Source organism: Eucyclogobius newberryi, unplaced genomic scaffold (genome assembly GCF_026437365.1).
Source record: "Eucyclogobius newberryi isolate DKJ021-1_F unplaced genomic scaffold, fEucNew1.0.hap1 SCAF_2, whole genome shotgun sequence".
In the NCBI taxonomy this organism is placed as follows: domain Eukaryota; kingdom Metazoa; phylum Chordata; class Actinopteri; order Gobiiformes; family Gobiidae; genus Eucyclogobius; species Eucyclogobius newberryi.
In genome coordinates, this window is record NW_027315834.1 from 17175024 (window position 1) to 17193941 (window position 18918).

General features: G+C 39.3%; 1 protein-coding gene and 1 long non-coding RNA gene across 2 annotated transcripts in view; both read right to left on the bottom strand.

The window, feature by feature from the left end:
- Nucleotides 1–18918, bottom strand: part of LOC140367399 (thyrotropin-releasing hormone-degrading ectoenzyme-like) — a 132835-nt gene that overhangs the window by 105198 nt on the left and 8719 nt on the right. Inside the window, exon 3 of the mRNA XM_072453866.1 lies at nucleotides 5611–5887. Within this exon, the coding sequence (XP_072309967.1) occupies nucleotides 5611–5887 (277 nt within the window). The remainder of the gene's footprint in view (nucleotides 1–5610; nucleotides 5888–18918) is intronic.
- Nucleotides 10049–11945, bottom strand: LOC140367862 (uncharacterized). The gene is made up of 3 exons (XR_011928138.1): nucleotides 11510–11945; nucleotides 11163–11319; nucleotides 10049–10839 (listed from the first exon to the last, which is right to left on the bottom strand). It is a non-coding gene; the product is annotated as an uncharacterized lncRNA (long non-coding RNA).

Here is an 18918-nt window from a genome sequence, read left to right on the forward strand (position 1 = left end):
ATATGAGAGTGATGCTGTTACAGAGAAACAGAGCGGATACTGAGCAACTGTTGGTAAATATGAATATACAAGGGCCACTAACTGGGTCTGAAGCACTGAGCACGAGGGTATCTGTTTATTATATAGATTTTTCACTTTTGATTCACTTGAATACAGAAAAACAATTTGATCAGATTTGATTTAACTGCACCATTGACATGAATAATCAGCAAAACGATGACAAAGATGTTTAAGTTAAATATGTGCTTCATATCATTACATCATCAGTGACAGTCCAGTGCTGATTGTAGCTTTAGTTTATCTCCGATTAACATGTCAAATAAATACACATAAACAGAACAAATCGTAGTTGGGCTCTGGTGCTTCAGCTCTGTACTTGACTTGAATTCTGTACAAAATATGAAGATTAAACTTATCTTCAAAATTGCAAAAGCCCATTGGGTGCATTATTTACTGAAGACTTGTAATCAGATTTGGCTTTCATTGCGCTGGAGACGCTCCCAGGTAACAGCGAGCTAAAAGGTGCACTCTGAATTCGTTTGCTATAAACATTAGAGCAAACGTTTAAATGATGGATTTAGTAAAGGCTAATTCTGAAGTTGGAGGTAACAGCGGCATTGATCCACACAGACACGGGTCGTTGCCAATCTGCTGCTGGAGAGATGAGCAAACCCTTTTGCACCGGCCGGCAAGACCTCTCCCAGGCAGACACAAAGTTACATATTCATTAGCCGCCGCACAGGCATGAGTCAAATGATAATGCACTGTGGTCATTAGGCCAGGCAATGTGGACGCTTTGCAATGTCTAATTAATACATGTTTATGAAAGCACTTCATGGTGCTACGGGTATCTGAGGACAGGTGTAGTCCCTCAGGCTCAGGTGTTCCATAACAAGAAGAAAATGTAATTCTGTCAGTTTTCTAGCTGACGGAAGGCAATTTTCTTTTGCTACAGATATGTACTGTATTTTGTTTATAATGTAATAATTTAAATTTGCAAACTAAACCTTGATTGGATATACTTAATATATTTTTTCTTGAATTACTTTTTGATGCTTTTTTTACATTTTCATTAGGGACGCACCGATAAATCGGCCCAGAATTGGAATCGATATTACGCCTTGCTAAGGAAAAAGTTAACTCTGTCGTTCCTTCAGAAACAAGGAACTATAGTGCTATATTCTACCAGAACAAGCTGTAAACTTTAATCCGGTCCATATTCTGAGGCAAAAGACCCAGAAAAAAGCTGAAGGGAAGTTTTAGACAAAACATATAAAATACAATGTTTTTTGTTTTTTTTCCAGACATTTCCAGACTAGTTTTCCCCCTAAACAAAAAGTTTAGACATGTTTACTCTAAATAACTTTAGTGTGAGTAGTTTTAATAAGAAGAAGAGACAGAGTGAACAGGAGAGACTGTGGCTGCTGCTGTTACAGGAGGAAGCAGAGCAACACCATGATGACACACGACTGGAGAGGTCCAGAGAGACACTTAAGTCTGAGCAATACAGGAAATTCACAGAATGGAAAAGTGTGAAGGCTGATTTTTACTCTAATAAAGAATACTCATACTGTAGCCTATAGCCTACCTATAGCTATATTATTATTATTATATAGCTCTATTAAATCAACAAAGGGTATTATATGTTCTAATTGGTTTTATTCTATAGGGTTAGTAATAAGTAGGGTAATAAAAATGAAATATTTGTCAGAAAACGATGGCACAGTTACATCCAAATGTGATGTAAAAGAATTATCCAAATTACTATATATATTTTTATATTTGATTTTAATGTCTTTGTCTAATAGAAAATTGTAAATGTGTGGTATATGAATAAGTCATAAAACTGACATTTCATTTACAGAGGAAAGATTTTTTAAAAGTTTATTGCAATGGGAAAACACGTACTGATTTATTCATTACAGGGACCAAAATACCCAAGCCTGGCTGATGGGTGCTTAATATTCCTGAACATGCACAATCAAGTCGGAGGCTGGTGATGGTTACAAATGACCCAGATATGATTCACCATTAAAAACTGCTTTTCACCTAAATTAACAGTCTGTACCAGGGCGTTGCATGCATGTATGTGTGAGTGCTGTCCTTGAGTGGCTGGCAGTGGAGATGGATGAGCTGTAATTACACTGATAGAGAGATGATCGAAGGAGGGGAAGAACACTGAGAGGAGGAGGAACAAGGTTGTGCGGGTGTTTGTCCTTGGAGAAGTACACAACACGCCACAATACTTCTGTTTTTGAATGCTTCTAAAAGGAGTACAGTGGAATATCAGCCAAATCCAGAGCGGTTTAAACATCGCAAAACATAAATGTGTTTGTTGTTCAAGGCGTACTCCATTCTCCGTCATCAGTCTATTTGCAACCGTGATGATTCTATTCGACGGGCAAGATCATGAGCAGAGGATTGTCAAGCTGTCAGTCAATCTACTATCCAGAAAAAGCACTGAATTTCGCCAAGAACCTTTTAAGCAGAGGAGTCCAATCCTTTTCCAACAAGGGATACAAAATTAAATATAAAATATATATACAAACTGGTGCTCAATGTAGTGCATCGTTCATTCACATTTGTGCAATTAACAGAGATGTCTCACATTTTTATCTCAAATTATTATTATTATTATTATGGTGGCGTTTTTCAAAAAATGCAGTGAAAGAAGGCTCATGGTAATTAGGAATGACACAATATCAAACTTTAGTGTTACAATTATTGTGAAAAAACAGAGCAAATTAACCAATATTCATGATTAATAAGTCAAACCAAACAGCAGTTAAATATTGAATTTTGTTTCATTTCCCGTGTCTGACACATAATTCAAGTTAGTGACTAACTAATGTGACTAATTTGGTTAAATATGGCCATTAATTCCAATTAATGTTAGTAATAGATGTAACATGGAGCCAATTAAATGCTGTGCAGATGAAACTCAGACAATGGCTCTGTCATGTCTGTGCCACTGGCAACATGACAGATATAAACTCTGCCATGTCTCACTCCTTCATTTCTCTCTTCCCTTTATCCATCCCCCTCTCACATCCTCCCTGGTCCCTTGAAGTTTAGTATTAATATAGGTAAAGCTCGAAAAGTATAAATTATGAACAAGATCTGATTAAGATAACTTTAGGCCAATTAACACTAACTCCAGCACGTCTCCGGTGCGTTACCCGCGCGCCTGTGTTAAGACTAGAATGTGTTCAAAGTGAATGAGCGTTTACACCACTACATCTCCGATGCATCTGCAGCTCTGCAGCAGAAATACACAAGGACAGAGGTATGAGAGATGAGGAACAAGGAATAGACAAAAGAGAAGTTTAATGGCACTGTATCAAGACAGAACCTTTCGTTTATTTGTTTCTGGCAGACCAAAAGCAGAGTTGGACCTCAAAAGAGGCAAATATTGGACAAAACTTAGTTTGCACCAGGATTTCAGTTTTGCTCACATTCCTTTTAATCGTGTAATTAAAGCCATGGAGTGTTTCCAAAATCAGCTCGCTGAGTGCACATGGCTTCACTTTTCACTTGTCACTTGTTGAGTATTGAGGGGAGAAAGCATGTGGGCTTTATGGATTTATAAAGAGATGAGCAGAGAAGAAGGCAGTTGAGTGGAGGATATGAAGAGAAAACTCCAGACGCATCCCTGACGCACGTACTCAATGTAAATTGGAATGCGTGAAGTACAGCAGATGTGCACGAGCGGGCATAAATGAGGCGTCGGTCTGGACATACTGTACCTGCCCAACTGAAGACTGAAGCATGTATAGTCCCACAGGGGCAGCAAATGTATAGCCCCCCCCAAACACTAGTTAAAGAAACTGTACCCATGTGGGCTAGGAATACTGGGTAAAACACAGGGACAAAGTAAAACAGAGATACAAAATATATTTTAAAAAGATGGCCATGGCCCGGTTATCGGCCCAGTTAAGGTTAGACAAAGATTTGGATGTGGGGCAGTTTTACAGCAAGAGATATAATATATATATAGAGGTATAAAACAGAACATGTAAAAGGAAAATCTTAACATGACTTCCTCACAAAAGACACATGTGTCTGTGTCTGTGGCCAAAAGCGGCAGAATTACGTTTACATTGAGAGAACATAATTCAGCTTTAACCTGACAAAGCATTCTGTGAGCCAGTGTTTAAAAGTTTAAAGAATGTTTAAACATTGAGTTAATATGCTTGCTGTGTGTAGTTAACAAAACCTGAAGAGTTGTGAGTTGAAGAACTGCTGCTTTACAACACACTTGAGTGACTGCGATCCCAAAGATATATTTGGTTTTAAAGTATGCTACCAAGGCCCAACAGAGTTTTTAAATGACATTTTACAATTTGCATCCACTGTGAAAGCTTTGCTCCAGATGTGAAAGTGCAGCATCACTCTCTGCAGCTTTTGTCCCACTGCTGAAATAAACGACTGCTGCCCTCAGCCACGTTAAGAGCCATTTTTGCACCATCTATTAGCTTCACTTATCTACAGTACACATGCCTCCAGTGCAGGCTTTTCAGGCACCACTCAAACTTCCTGTGTGTGTGAGTCAGTCTGTCAGAGAGCAGCCCCTGGGACTCTCACTTTTGCCTCAGGAACATCTCAAGGATTTGATAGCCGACCTTTATTGCACACGTGAAAAAAAGGTATTTATAATTCATTGGCTTTGGCTGCAAAATACAATGTATCACAATTTATACCACAATCAGTGACAATTCTAATGTTAAGAGTGCATTACGTTTGAATAACCGTAAGTCTATATTACTATAGCAACAGGTAAACAAATGAGCTGCTGTTAGGATGGACAAGCTTTAATTAAAACAGCGATAACGAACAGCAAGCGGACAACAAACATGTAATATTCACCAATTGGCTATTGCAGTTTGTTTGTGCTCCTTCTTGTTTGATATTTACTTAATCAAAATGGCAATTAACATATACACAATTATAAAACCGCAATTAACATATACACAATTATAAAACTGCAATTAACATATACACAATTATAAAACCGCAAGTACTGCAATTATTAAATGCAATGCAAAAGTCAAAAGATCTAGTCTTTTATGAATAAAACATGTTCCTGTATTTAGACCAACATGTTCAGAAATGCATGATATTTCTGTATTGTTCAGCAGTTTTTATTTCAGTCTTCGCTCCTGGACATCCTCATTTTAAATCATAAATCGCAAATCTTACTGCAATGTACGACATGAAAAAAAATCACTTGCAGTCCTATTGGCAAGGACTATTCTATGAGCTTCTTAAATATATTCTTTTCAAGTAAAATGACTTTATTTGAAGAGCTATGCACTTTCACCAGATAAGAAAGACATTATTATTACTATTATTCTCAAAAATACATACTTTTATGAACACATGCATCACATTCGCCAAAAACATGTGTGTGTTTTTTGTTTGTTTGTTTGTTTTTTCAGTTTGTGAAGTTACAGGGCACTAACACAGAAATGGTCAACCTACTTACTAAGTTCACATTCATTTGATAATAATAATTTCCCCGTAAGAAACAAGCAAATGACCTCAGTGAAATTGTTTTCATGGATGTCATGGATACAGAGAAGGAGATCGGCCACAGCTCGCGCGCCCTACCGTCACTCCGCTGTCAGTCTGCGTCTCCCTGTAGGTGAAGTTGCACACGGCCCAGGCCAGGTAGTACGTGGACATGCGAGGGCTGCGGCTGAAGCGGTTGGTGACCCAGGCGTCCTCATTGCTCTGCACACTGCTCTCCACCGGCATGTTGGACAGAGAGAGGTACTGCGGGTCGTGGCGCAGCGTCAGGGAGAAGGTGGCCTTGTAGATGGGCTCGTCGAAGCAGGGGAAGGCCTTACGGGCGTGAGTCGGGCTGAACTGGGTCACTGCCAGGTACCTGCGTGAAAACAAGTCATCACTGTTACTTACAAAAGCGTTTAAAAGGACAGTTGAGGTGCATTAGACCTGAGGTGGTCAAAGTACTGCATTTCAAGTACAAATAACCCCTCCAATACAAGTAAAAGTAGTTCTGTCAGACTATTACTTTGTTAAAGTGTTGTATAATGTGCTGTAGAAATTACTTGTAGTTTTCTTTTACTTTAGTATTTGAAAGCACTTTTTTGTTAATGAAAAACTGATAACAAAGACTAATACTTCTCCTTTTATAAACATCTCAAAATATTCCTAAATTACAACTTTGCAATATCTGTCCCAAATAGTCCCAGAGTCTGCCAAATTTTTCCAGGTCCAGATTAATCGCATTGGTAATGTTTTAAATTTGTTCTAATGTCAATTATTATTTGTGTCCAGTTATGACCTTGTTCCCCGCGTCCAGAAGTATGTTTCAAAGACTGCTACTGCTAAGGCCAAGATGGAAATTGTATTTTGGTTTTATCCTGCTCAGTCCAGCCCGTGAATTATGGAAAAAAAAATATTAGATTAAAAGACAAGAAACACATTTGGTTAGAGTGAAAATTTGAAACAGTATATTACCGATCTAAACTCTAAACTTGTCGTAGAAAACTGCAGATTTAATGGCAGATTAAAAGCCAAGTCTCAACAGCAAACTGACAAATCAATAATATTGCACCCAAGTCTCTGAACTGAACATCATGAAAGCCTTTAAATGGGACAGACACAAAAAACGATTCGAAAGTAGAAAGTATTATATTCATCTTTCAAACGTAGTGAAGTTGAAGTAACACAAAATACGACGGCAAATAGATCTTAAAAATCTGTACTTAAGAGAACTTAAGTGAAGTTACTGGCCACCTCTACATTAGACTTAAAAAGGCGCCGGTCCAGCTGGCAGCCCGGTGCAACGCTCCGCTCTTTTTTCACACTTTTTTCACACTTATGTGCTTTATCTTTTGTATTTTGTAAATATTTTTTCTACTTTAGTTGTACGATCGGGACACGCGCTGGAATCGCTTAATTCAACTTGTTTCGACTTTGTTCGGCTGGATTATTGAGTGTTTTTCGTTGTCGTCGTGATGTGCGCTAGCTCTGAGCTAGCCCCCCCCGCCCCACCGCGCTCCTCGGCCACAGCCGCCGTATGGATCGGCGCCGGTGCGTTTATACAAAGGAGGAACTCATGAAACTGCGGAAAACCATCGTCTTACCCGGAGATCGTCACGTTATCCCGGCGGACATCCTAATTTTTCCCCTCCATCCCTTGTTGGGAAATGGGAGGAGTTTTTGTTTATAAGAGTTCTTCTATTGAGAGTGTTTTTTAAACTTCCTATATTCTGTTATCTGTCCTTTTCCTCTGTATCTACTGCGTTGTATCAATGAAATTTCCCCATGTGTGGACAATAAAGGATTATCTTATCTTATCTTAAACGTCTCTCATGTTTAATTCAAATTTAGCAGTTAAAAACTGTTGACAGATGTTTTGCTCATGTTTATTTAGATTTAGAGCCTATAATAAAAAACTGCTCCGACATCAAGTGAAATTCTCACATTCAGATTATTTATTTTTGGTTACTTTACTTTGTGTTGAGTCGGAAAAGTTAGGCCACAAGTTTTAACAAGACATTGTTGTGTTTAGGGGAAGGATGAATCTAACGCTGCGAAGTAGCGGTTTAAAAAACAGAAAATAAACATTTCCCAGCGTGTATAGGACTCTAGGCTGAATTGTATTATTGTTTACACAGTGCAGTGATGCTGAACTATTACAGAGTGTGAATTATTTTTCCCATTTGCATCTTCAGAAATAGCAGGTCAGCATGTTTGTGAGGAGTTGGCAAAAGCTACGCATGAATCAGAAGAACAAACAGTAAGTGTATGCTCATGAAGAGAGGCATAATGCTTGTGAGAGCCAGGTCCAGTCATAATGCATTTGTAACCATGACAACAGCCTTTACATGAATACAATCGCTATCAAAGACCAAATATTATTAGAATACAACAAGAAGTGCAGAAAAAAGTTTGTCAATGCTCACTGAGAAAACAGCAAAGGCATAATCAAGAGGGGTTTCTATCCAGTATGAATAAAAACAAGAAACCATTTTGTCCACACAAAGTTCAAACGTTTTAACTCTCTCAGTGCAGAAAAATGCATTATTATTACTTATTAGAAAAGAGGCGTTGGTCCTGTTTGAGCTGCTGATGGGGGTAAATGAGTTGTCGCAGTAAACAAAAAACACATTTGCAAAGTTCACATTTTGTCCCTTTAGAATTCTAAGGTTCTGACTGACATTTTTGTTAAAATTGTGTTATTTATATATTCATATACTCATATACTACTCTTGTTCCTGGGTCACTTCTGTGCATTATATCCAAATTGTATAATTAGTTGCAATTTTGAGGATTGTATGAGCAAAAACACTTTACATTTCAAAGACCTAAATAGGCAGAACATTATGATTCTAAGGCTGCATTAAATACAATGGGCAATAGGACTTTACACAAATGCAGCCGGTACACGGGGCAAGTCCTTAAGCAACCTGCTTGCTCACTATGCTGAATCCATCTATTTCAAAGCTGAATCCGTGGAAGAACTCCAGACAGAATTTGTGATGTGATGAATGTGTGTTGTACAAGGAGGGCTCGGTCGCAGTCTTTGAACATGGCAGACTTATCAAAGAGGAAATGTACAGAACTCAAGAGGTTAAAGGATAATCCCCCGCGGACTGATTCGGCAGGTTGGCGCGCAGCTCACCGAAAACTTTTGACAGTAGTTTGTATTTTCATAAAAAAAAATACACTCTTCAGTTCTGAGATAATCCACAATAAACAGAGACTCCCTGCTCCACTGTGATTGCCTTAAGCTGCGCCGATTATTCCCATATCACAGCTTTGTTATGTTCGTCTGTCCGTCACCTGACAGGCAACATAGGAAAGTTGACTCCGGGAAATAATCCTCACGAAAAGTTTTGTTATCATTTTACACCGGGATTGGAGCAAGGAACAACATGAAAGAAAGAAGGGATGGTGCAAGAAGAGGTAATGTTAAAGGTGTGCAGTCGGGATAAAGGCTCCATAGAAAAGACCAGCACTGTAAGGAAATTGAGAGATGAAACCTGTCATAGTTGAGTTAGAATGAATGGGGACGAAGCAGGGAAGGAAGATAGAGAGAGAAACCAGCGCCAAAGACCAGGAGGAGAGAAGTAAGAGTCTCCATCAAAAGACAGAAGAATGGAAGAAGGAAGCAGAGAAGAAACAGACACAAGTGAAGACCGAAGAGAAGAGAGAAAGGGAGGGAAGCGCAGTGCTATGAGGATTAGAGTCAGACACTGTTGACAGAGGGGAATGCAAATAAGAACATTCAAATTAGGAGATGAACTGAAAGACACAAGAAGGGAACTTTTAGGGGCAACACAAAAGGCAACAAAACAAAGCTCATGATTTCGGGACATGTATGGAAAGCCTATATTTATGTCTGGAAATGTGAGCGTTCGATTTGTGGCCTCTGAGGCAGCAGGAAATGTTGTACCCAGGGGTTGTGTTAAAAAGAAAAGCAAATCTCTGACTAAACCTAATAGGCCATAGGCTGTAACTCAGAATGTGGCTAGAAAATGAATTTCGCTCCACCACATCAAGACTACTTTTCAAAAGTGGTTTTCCAATCTCAAAGATATACTTGAGCTGGGGGAAAAAGTTCTCCGCATGATTTCTGCCAGTATTTGAGAAAATAGGTGTCGAAGTTGCCAGTTTACCCAAATATGTGACAAATTGGGGTGTACACCCATCTTCATACCTTCTTATTTTTTTCATTCTTTGATTGATTACTTCAGAAATTCAGATTCTCAGAGACATTACTACTTTCTTGGAGGATGTAAAGTGGTGAGACTCTGGGTGCTTCAGTTTATGTGCAAACGTAAGTTAAAAAAAACAATTTTAACAATTTTGCATGTTATCGTTACGCACTTGAAAACTCTTACTCCACATTTAGTATTCAACTGAATGCTTCAACAATTACAAATTCTCTATTCTTGATTCATACTACACTATAAAAACATAATCTAAAAGTAGTATTTTAACCCTTTCAACACCAGTTGCCCATTTGAAGAAAGAAAACATAGGCTATTGGTAAAGTTTTATTCTATAGAACGGATATAATTTTATGTAATGTATTTTCAATATGAACAAATAATTACAATCATAAAAGCAGTATTTACAGCGTGATAAACAGGTTAATTAACATGTGTATCTTTCGAGCTAGTATAAGGCAAACTTTCTGCAGAATAGGATATACATACAAACAGAGGAATGATATAAGTATGATTGATGTCAAAATGTGTAAGTACAACACTGGTTTGATTTTTACCTTTTGAGGACAAATATATATCTTGGCAAATTGACAGTAAACAAAGATCAACCTCCTCGGATACATTTACCATGTTAGACAATGTCAATTTATCACTAGCACCTACACACCAAGCTAGTAAGTTATAAAGTTCAATTGGCACAATCTTTCTGGCAGAGGAAACATTTAGATCCTCTGATGTAGGAGGCAGATTTACATCCATCCTAGGGGCACTCTTGACCGCTTGTTTCATCCATCCTAGGGGCACTCTTGACCGCTTGTTTCAGTGATACTAGGGGCACTCTTGACCGCTTGTTTCATCCATACTAGGGGCACTCTTGACCGCTTGTTTCAGTAATACACCTGCACTGTAAACTGTCCTTGAGAGCTCTCGCAGTGCTGCATCTTTACCACTTTCTGGCACCATTTCTCCATCACTACATGACATCTCAGAAACTGACATATCAGTTTCAGTTGAAAAATCCTGGTGAAGTCCTGTCGTCTCTGTGGAAACCATTTCACTCAGGTTTCTTCTTGGTGGTTTGTGAATATTCAGCTGTGGTAAGTCTCGCTGTAATCTCTTCTTCAGAAGATCGGATCTGTAAAAATTAGAGAAGGAATAGAAATTCATAAGTATTGATAGATTACTATTTTATTTGTGTTTTAGTTTTAGAATTATTATTTTATTTGTGTTTTAGTATCCTATGTTTGTTGTTTATTTTGTGTTGTGTTTTAACAGGGTAACCACTTTTCTCACTGGGTTTTCCCTGTATAAATAAATAAAATGAATGAAAATATGTAGACTCCTGTAGCTAACTGGATTGGTTTGATCTTGAATGAAATTTCATGAATAAACATAGCTGTGATGTTTATCTGATCGTCTCTTGTTTTCTTTCATAAACAATAAGAATAATTTAATTACCGGTAACTTCCATGACCATGGTGTTTTTTGATGAATTTCTGGAACAGGGACAAGAGCATCTTCTGAGGATTTCCTGATTTTCAATCAGTCGTGTCCGGATGACACAGTGTCACAGAATGCTGTATATGCATCGCCATACTCCCAGACTTTAGGTAACCTGTATAAAGCAAGGAAATGCAGTGATTGGTCAGTGATTGAAATGTACTAGCTCACTACAAACAGAAATTTGCTTTGATTCAAACGTCTTTAAAATTATCGTGTAGTCATTACAATAATTTTAAATTAAATTATGAATTTATCTAAATATATGGAAATATATATATTTTATTTGATTACCAAAATGTTACCTTTCATCACTTGTCTTCTTTGTCGGAAAGCTTGAGTATTCTTTGTAACTCCTCTTGTGATAGAGGTGCCTTCAATGGCAACACAATCTTTACCTCTGGTACACATCAGGATGGATTCATCTGCTCTTTATTCAGCTGCTTTGACCAAACTTCCTAGTAAAGGAGAAGTAAAAGAATTTCAATCAAGGGTGAGCACAATCAGTAAACAATCGCAAAAGTTGTATTGCCCTTTTATTCAACTCACATCATCATACAGTCTTACGTACATTACATCTACACCTACATGTAATAAACTAGGCACATATTCCTATAGTGATCTGTTCTTTTCTTCTGTATCTACCTCTGGATCTTCCTGCGTTGCATCAATGAAATTTCCCCATGTGGGACAATAAAGGATTATCTTATGTGCAATTGCTGTTGGAATTCATGTGCAATTACTGTGAAATTCATGTGCAATCTATGTGCTGTCGTGACACATATTCATGTGCAATTACTGTCGGGATCACATGCAATGGTATTTATGTATTTATTTATTTGTCTTTGGGAGTTTTTATTTATTTATAGGAGATCTTCTACTGAAAGTGTTTTTCAGACTTCCTATAAGTGATCTGTTCTTCTGTATCTGCCTCTGTATCTACCTGCGTTGCACCAATGAAATTTCCCCACGTGGGACAATAAAGGAATATCTTATCTTATCTTATCTATGTATATTTTCGCCAACTTATTTCACTGTGATTAGTCCTATTTACCACGAGCAAGAGAAAACACACATGCAAGAATCAGTATATAATCTACTCACCAGCAGTTAAAGTTTCAGCTTGGACCAATTTATCTTTCTTTATCTTGTGAGCCTCTTTGATACAGCGATCAACCTTCTGCAAATGATGCAAACTGCAGGAAGTACATCGCTTGACTTTTTAGATGATTTTGAGATGAGAAGGTGGCAGAGTTGATGTGGTAGATTCAGCGTCATCCTCACCCTCTCCATGCTGCCCACAGAGCGACTGTTTTGCCGCAAGCTTTTCAGCACTAGTTATTCGTTTCTTGTCAATGAAACGTCTATAGCATGTAGGGTGAAACGTCTATAGCATGTAGGGTGAAATGTCTATAGCATGTAGGGTGAAATGTCTATAGCATGTAGGGTGAAACGTCTATAGCATGTAGGGTGAAATGTCTATAGCATGTAGGGTGAAATGTCTATAGCATGTAGGGTGAAACGTCTATAGCATGTAGGGTGAAACGTCTATAGCATGTAGGGTGAAACGTCTATAGCATGTAGGGTGAAACGTCTAAAGCATGTAGGGTGAAACGTCTATAGCATGTAGGGTGAAAAGTCTATAGCATGTAGGGTGAAACGTCTATAGCATGTAGGGTGAAACGTCTATAGCATGTAGGGTGAAAAGTCTATAGCATGTAGGGTGAAACGTCTATAGCATGTAGGGTGAAACGTCTATAGCATGTAGGGTGAAACGTCTATAGCATGTAGGGTGAAAGCCTGGCTTGTTACTTTCCAGAAAATGAGAAAGATTTCCGTCCGAAGAAGCCACAGAAGACGTAGGATAGTTTTGTTTGGCGAAGTCATCATTGTGTACACAAACAGCTGCCGCTAACGCGCAGTCTATTCCGTCAATTTCTATCCACTTCTGAGCACAAGTGACCAGCTTCCTCCAGCGGACAACAGCTTCCTCCAGCGGACAACAGCTTCCTCCAGCGGACAACAGCTTCCTCCAGCGGACAACAGCTTCCTCCAGCGGACAACAGCTTCCTCCAGCGGACAACAGTCTGTGGCTGTGTTTGTTCTTTTTCTACCGCTGAAATGTGTGTGATGCACGTGTAATCCATATTTTCATAGCGTTTTCTATCGGCTCGAGAGACAACATGACGCTCCACGGGAGCAGCCATGTTTGATGTTGTTGTAGTAATCTCTCCCCTGATTGGCTGATTCAGAGGCGGAATGATTCAGGCGTAGGGATATTGCGCTATCAGGCTGAGAATATAGTTCCGCATTTAAGTTATCGCCGTAAAAAAACTGGCGCGATGCGAGTGGAGAAGTTTTGGTCATGAGCTAATGGTACAATGATAATTTTATATTTGAAGTCATTTTTTAGTCTTGTGACAGGTGTAGCGAACTTGAACGATACAGGCTACAGCCTATGGCCTATAACTACGTACGGTGTGTGAGGGTAAATATATCCAGAATCCTGACTGATAAGCAACAAGTTCCTTCACAGTAATAAGCATTGTTTCTGTTTGTTTGTTTTGGTGTGAACAAATGTAAGTGAACCGTATCGGGCCATTTGTGGGATCCTTTGCACATGCTACTGCCGCACACTTTAGCTACGGAGGAGCTACACGCCACAACAACATGATTGAACAAGAGAGAGCGCAGATTTGGACCAAAATAAGAAAACATTTAGCATAGCTTACTGCACCACAACCTTAGAATTACTAAACGTCTTTTTGTGAATCACTGAGCTCGGCCTCATGAACGCTATAGTTCAGGTTTAAACCCCTTCTGCTTAAGACGTCGACTTTTTCTTTATTTATTCCATTTTGTCCATCATCTTATAAAAGGGAACTCTCAAGCTGCTTGATATACTGTGCGCAAAAGATGTAACCCAATTATTTCCAGTCAAATCAATAATTCTGGGAAGCATCAGGGTCAGTTTGTTCTCCAAACCCACAAGTAAATAATTACCCTAAAATAAAATGAAAACTTAATAGGACTTTTATATGGACATTTTGTTTTATCACAAGTCCCTAAAACAATTTTCTGTGAATTTAACTTCAGGTTTTAAAAGAGAATTGTCCAAGCCCAGCAGAAACCAGCTTTACTCAGTCATATATTTAGATTAGAGTAAAACATACATCAAAGTCCCAGCTTCACAACGGCTCCAGCCAATTGTTTGTATTCCAGAGGGTTCAGCTTCAGTTTTAAATGGGGTTCTTTTTTTCAGGCGTTTTTGAAAAAATAGGCCCCAAGCAAAAGGGGTTAAATTGTATTTATTAAGAAAACATTATTGTAGCCACAATATACACCCCCTAACACTATGTGGCATCGGGTTCAGTGTGGACGGAACACTCCCAATATTAGTATTTTGGACTTCTTTGAGCAGGAATACACAGAAACCATGCACTTTTCTCTGCTTTTCGCTCAACTCTACAACATAAAAGCGGCCAGGTTCATTTTGTCATATGGAAAATTATTATAAAATAAATAAATAGTATAAATACTCTTGTTACAGTGTTTGGAAAGGAAACCAACAAGCAAAGATGAACCATCACTCAGAGGTTTGAAAGTATTTGATTTAGGTGAGGTAAGGTAAAATACAAAAGAATAACATGCACAAGCTTACTTCAGCACCGTTGTCTCTTTATAACTCAATCCCTTAACGTCAGAGGACTTTGCATACAGGTACTGCTATTGGAAAAATCTTGGAAAAAGTCCGAATATGAAATGTGAGATCCAATGAGGGTGCTGGAGCGAGGACTCTGGACGCACAGTTGTAGTGTTACGAGAGGGTGATGAGGAATAGAAGGAGAAAGAGCTAGTGATAAACAGCAGCTCCCCGAGACACAGTGCAGAGGAATAAAAGAGAAAGCCTGAGAGGGAGCAGATAAAGGGAGAATCTATTAAGGCCACAGGATGAGTCTGTCACGCACACCACATCATCCAAGCTCCACACGTATTACACACACGCGAGACACGACATCCAGCCCACTGCCAACACTCACTACAGCTGTGTAACGCCTGTCACTGAAATCCTGACTGACAACAAAGCCTCTAGTGTCGCCCCTGACAACCATGAATCATATGCAAAAAAATGTGCAAGGTTGGGCCTGATCGTAAAAGACTACCACAGGTAAATAATTAGAGCCGGTATCTCAGGTCGCATTCACAATACAAATTGAAGTGGACTCGGTTCGATTGGAGACCATAGTTGCAACGCTGTATCCTCTGAGCTGGTTTGGTCTTGCGTACACAATACACTTTTTATCAATCCAACCAAATGTCCAGAAAGACGTAACTCCTCCCGCCTGTAGAGGTGCTATGTAGTATTTTGCTTGAATATCAGTAATCATAATTAAACCAGACTTTGACTTGCTCCTGTTACTTTTGTGTCTTTCTGCACCTCATTTGTCCTGTTATCGATCTCACACAGGACTTTGTTTTGATCCTGAGGCTCACGCGTGTCTCAGTGTGGCTCACTTCATGGTCACGTCCTGGTTTTGTTCCGCTTTTTGGTTCATTTGCGTTCACAATCCAGAAGAATCGCGCCAGAGTTTGATTCAATTGGACCGAGACCGCCCTTTGCAACTGGACCAGAGTTTGCTTCTTTGTTCTGAACAAGAGATTTATTCGCAATTACCCAAACAAACCGAACCAGGCAGACAAACGAATCTTGATTCGAATCAAAAGTGTAATGTGAATACACCCTTAGAAGCAACATATGATATGTTAATTGGACTTAAAACTATTGGTATTTAGATGAGATAAAAGGTTTGAACATAACTTCATTCAAGCTTCAGGAAGGAATATTCTTATTCTTGATTATGTAATGAACATACCTTATGGATAGGATTTGCCAGAGCAGGCAGTAGAAAGAGCTTGAAGTAGGCCTGTATTTTATGCAGCATATATGTACACACTGGAAATGCATCCAGAGCTCATTATAATGTGCACTATGGCACACTCTAAGATAGACAGGTACCTCTCAGCCTGTATGCCATGCACTGATCCATGTTTCTGCACACATGAACAATGTTTAGAACAGTAACAGAGAGGAAGACAGTGCACAGGGGTCATTTAAGCTCTTAGACCACTTGGCTTTGCTTGCGCAAGTCTTTTTATTTATACAGGTTTGGGCAAAAAGAGGCCTAATACCCTATCATCAACAGCAGTTCAAGAATATGATTAAATTTAGGTTTGCATGTGTCCACAGACAAGTTTGATTGAAGTGTCTGAACCTTTGTGGCATCTTCCTCATGCATGGATTCATGGCCTGGTCATTCACTTCCCTGCAGAGCCCAGAGAAAATTGGAAAAAAACATAATTTCCTGGTGTAATGTTTGCCATTATCTTGCCTTGAGATGCACAGAACAAGAGAGAAACATATGAATGACAAGTCACACACCTCTACTGAGCGACGCAGGGACAGAATCTCAGCTCATTTACATTCAAAGACGTGACTTGAGCAGAAACTGTTGAGTCAGGTGTTTCCCAAAGCTTTTGTGTAAGCACCAAGAAGAAGATGAAGAGCTTTTTATAATGACAAACACATGAGGCCGAACTCACTGAGCTCTTTAGAGTGAGAGACAGATTGCTTTGCTAAATGCATCTCATTCTGACAGTGTGGTGCATAAGCTTTTGCAGATATAGTTTTACACAGGAAGCACCGAACAAGCTGATTCATCATCTCTGCTGTGGCATCATCTCGCAGCATATGGATGTGATGAGGGTGCAGCGGGAGGAGGGGACCTGATCTGTTCAGATTTCTATCCTTCTGTATTTAGAGGAAGAGAGAGTATATAAATAAATATGATAAGGGCAAACTAAAAACACCACAAGAGTCAATTTACTTCCTGTGTCTAGAGAGATACTTATATATGATCATAGTGTACTATCAACCTGCAGTACACACATGCATCTGGATAAAGAAGCCAAACTAATACATTTTCAAAACTATCAGTTCGTGCAGATGCAGCCTGGCCTCTCTCCACAGCGCAAAACAAACTAGGTTAATTTGGAAACACATTCACTCACACTGCCAGACAAGAGCTAAAGTTTTACAATTTACCAAGTGTGCTACCAAGTGAGCCCGAGGCCCGAAATTAAGATTTGAGGCTCATCTGACCCACAAGTATCAGGTCTTTCTCCTGTCACCGACGACAACTTTGATCCATAAAGACCTCCATTACACAGCAGTCATTGGCGCTCAATATCTACCTGTCCGCTAGCGCTCGATGTGCACGGCGCCAGGGCTAAGAGAACCTTTGCATTTATTAAGCGGCTTCAGCTGGCTGCCATGTTTGATAGGTTACCCTTTGACACACATGCTGAGCAGAGCGGTATTGATCTGAAACTTCTCATGTGTTCACTGGATTAGTCTATCAGAATCTGAAAGCACTAGTGGAGAATCTGCTCACCTTCATTAAGCATCTGTCAGAGTCGTTAACGCTCCTGTCTTTGTTGCTTGTCGCGTTGTGGGTCGTTACCCGCACTAGTGTTCATTAACTATCATTGCTTTGCTTGTTATGGAAAGAGGGAAGACTACAGCCCCTCAAGGCTATGAGGAGGACAAATCTGTTACAATGGCTGGAAATAGCCATTAGAGGCAGTAATGAGTGGAAACAAGGGAGGACTTGAGGGCATCAGGTGGACAATGGCATTTTCTGTATGTTTTACTTAGATTTTCTTAGCATTAGTAGCTAGACCTCTGTCACCTATATCAGGGGTGTCAAATGGGGCCCTTCGACCAATTTGTGTTGGCCCTCAAGCGAAATAGAAAAGTAGTTCTAAAATTGGAAAAGAAGTTCTGCGATCATAACCTAAAAAACAACCATTTTGATGTGATACAGATATAATTTTAATTCCAAGCCTTATTCAAAGGTGTGGAGGCTCATCCAAAATGATGAATTACATTATCATGTTGTCTGTGGCCCTCCGCACCGTATACTGTATATGATGCTCTTGCCATTTGCCAAAACAACCTACATATATATGCAAAACATGAAATCTAGCAATCTTAATAAGAAATATGCAATGTGGAAAATGTAAATAAAATGTTTACCAGACATGGTAAAATAATCAACTAAATCAACTAAAGTAAAGCAACTTTAAAAGTCCATGCTCGACTCACTGATACAACTAGATGAACAAACCAAAGGAGAAGAACTTGGACCCTGTTGGCTGACAAATTATGAAATGTGAGTTGCTGCCACATCCTTACGCTCTGAAATGGTACACTGCGCATGGTGGCCAGTTTCCTATACATTAGTGGCGTATCGATGTTTCTCTTTATATCCCGCTCTATGATGTCACTGGAGCAGGGCCCGGGCAGAAAGCAGGTCAGTGGACTTTATGATGGATTGTGTCGAGTGTCTGCATCGACCGGGAGATCTCTCCACTCAGCTCACTGTTACATCATGGGCATTAATTGAAGCGATACTGACAGCGGCTATTTATTTATTTATAGGGTGCAGGGGTGTCAATCTGCTGCATCTGCTCCATCTGCTACCAAAACACTCTGGACTTGAATACAAAGAAAACAAGCACAAGCTCTATGCATAAATCATTGTGTTTTACGTTGTTTGAATATTAATGTGTGGCATGTTGGGTCCACAATGAAATGTTAATACACGGGAACTTTGTCTACTTGTGTGTGCAGGGTAATTAATTCAGCATCCAG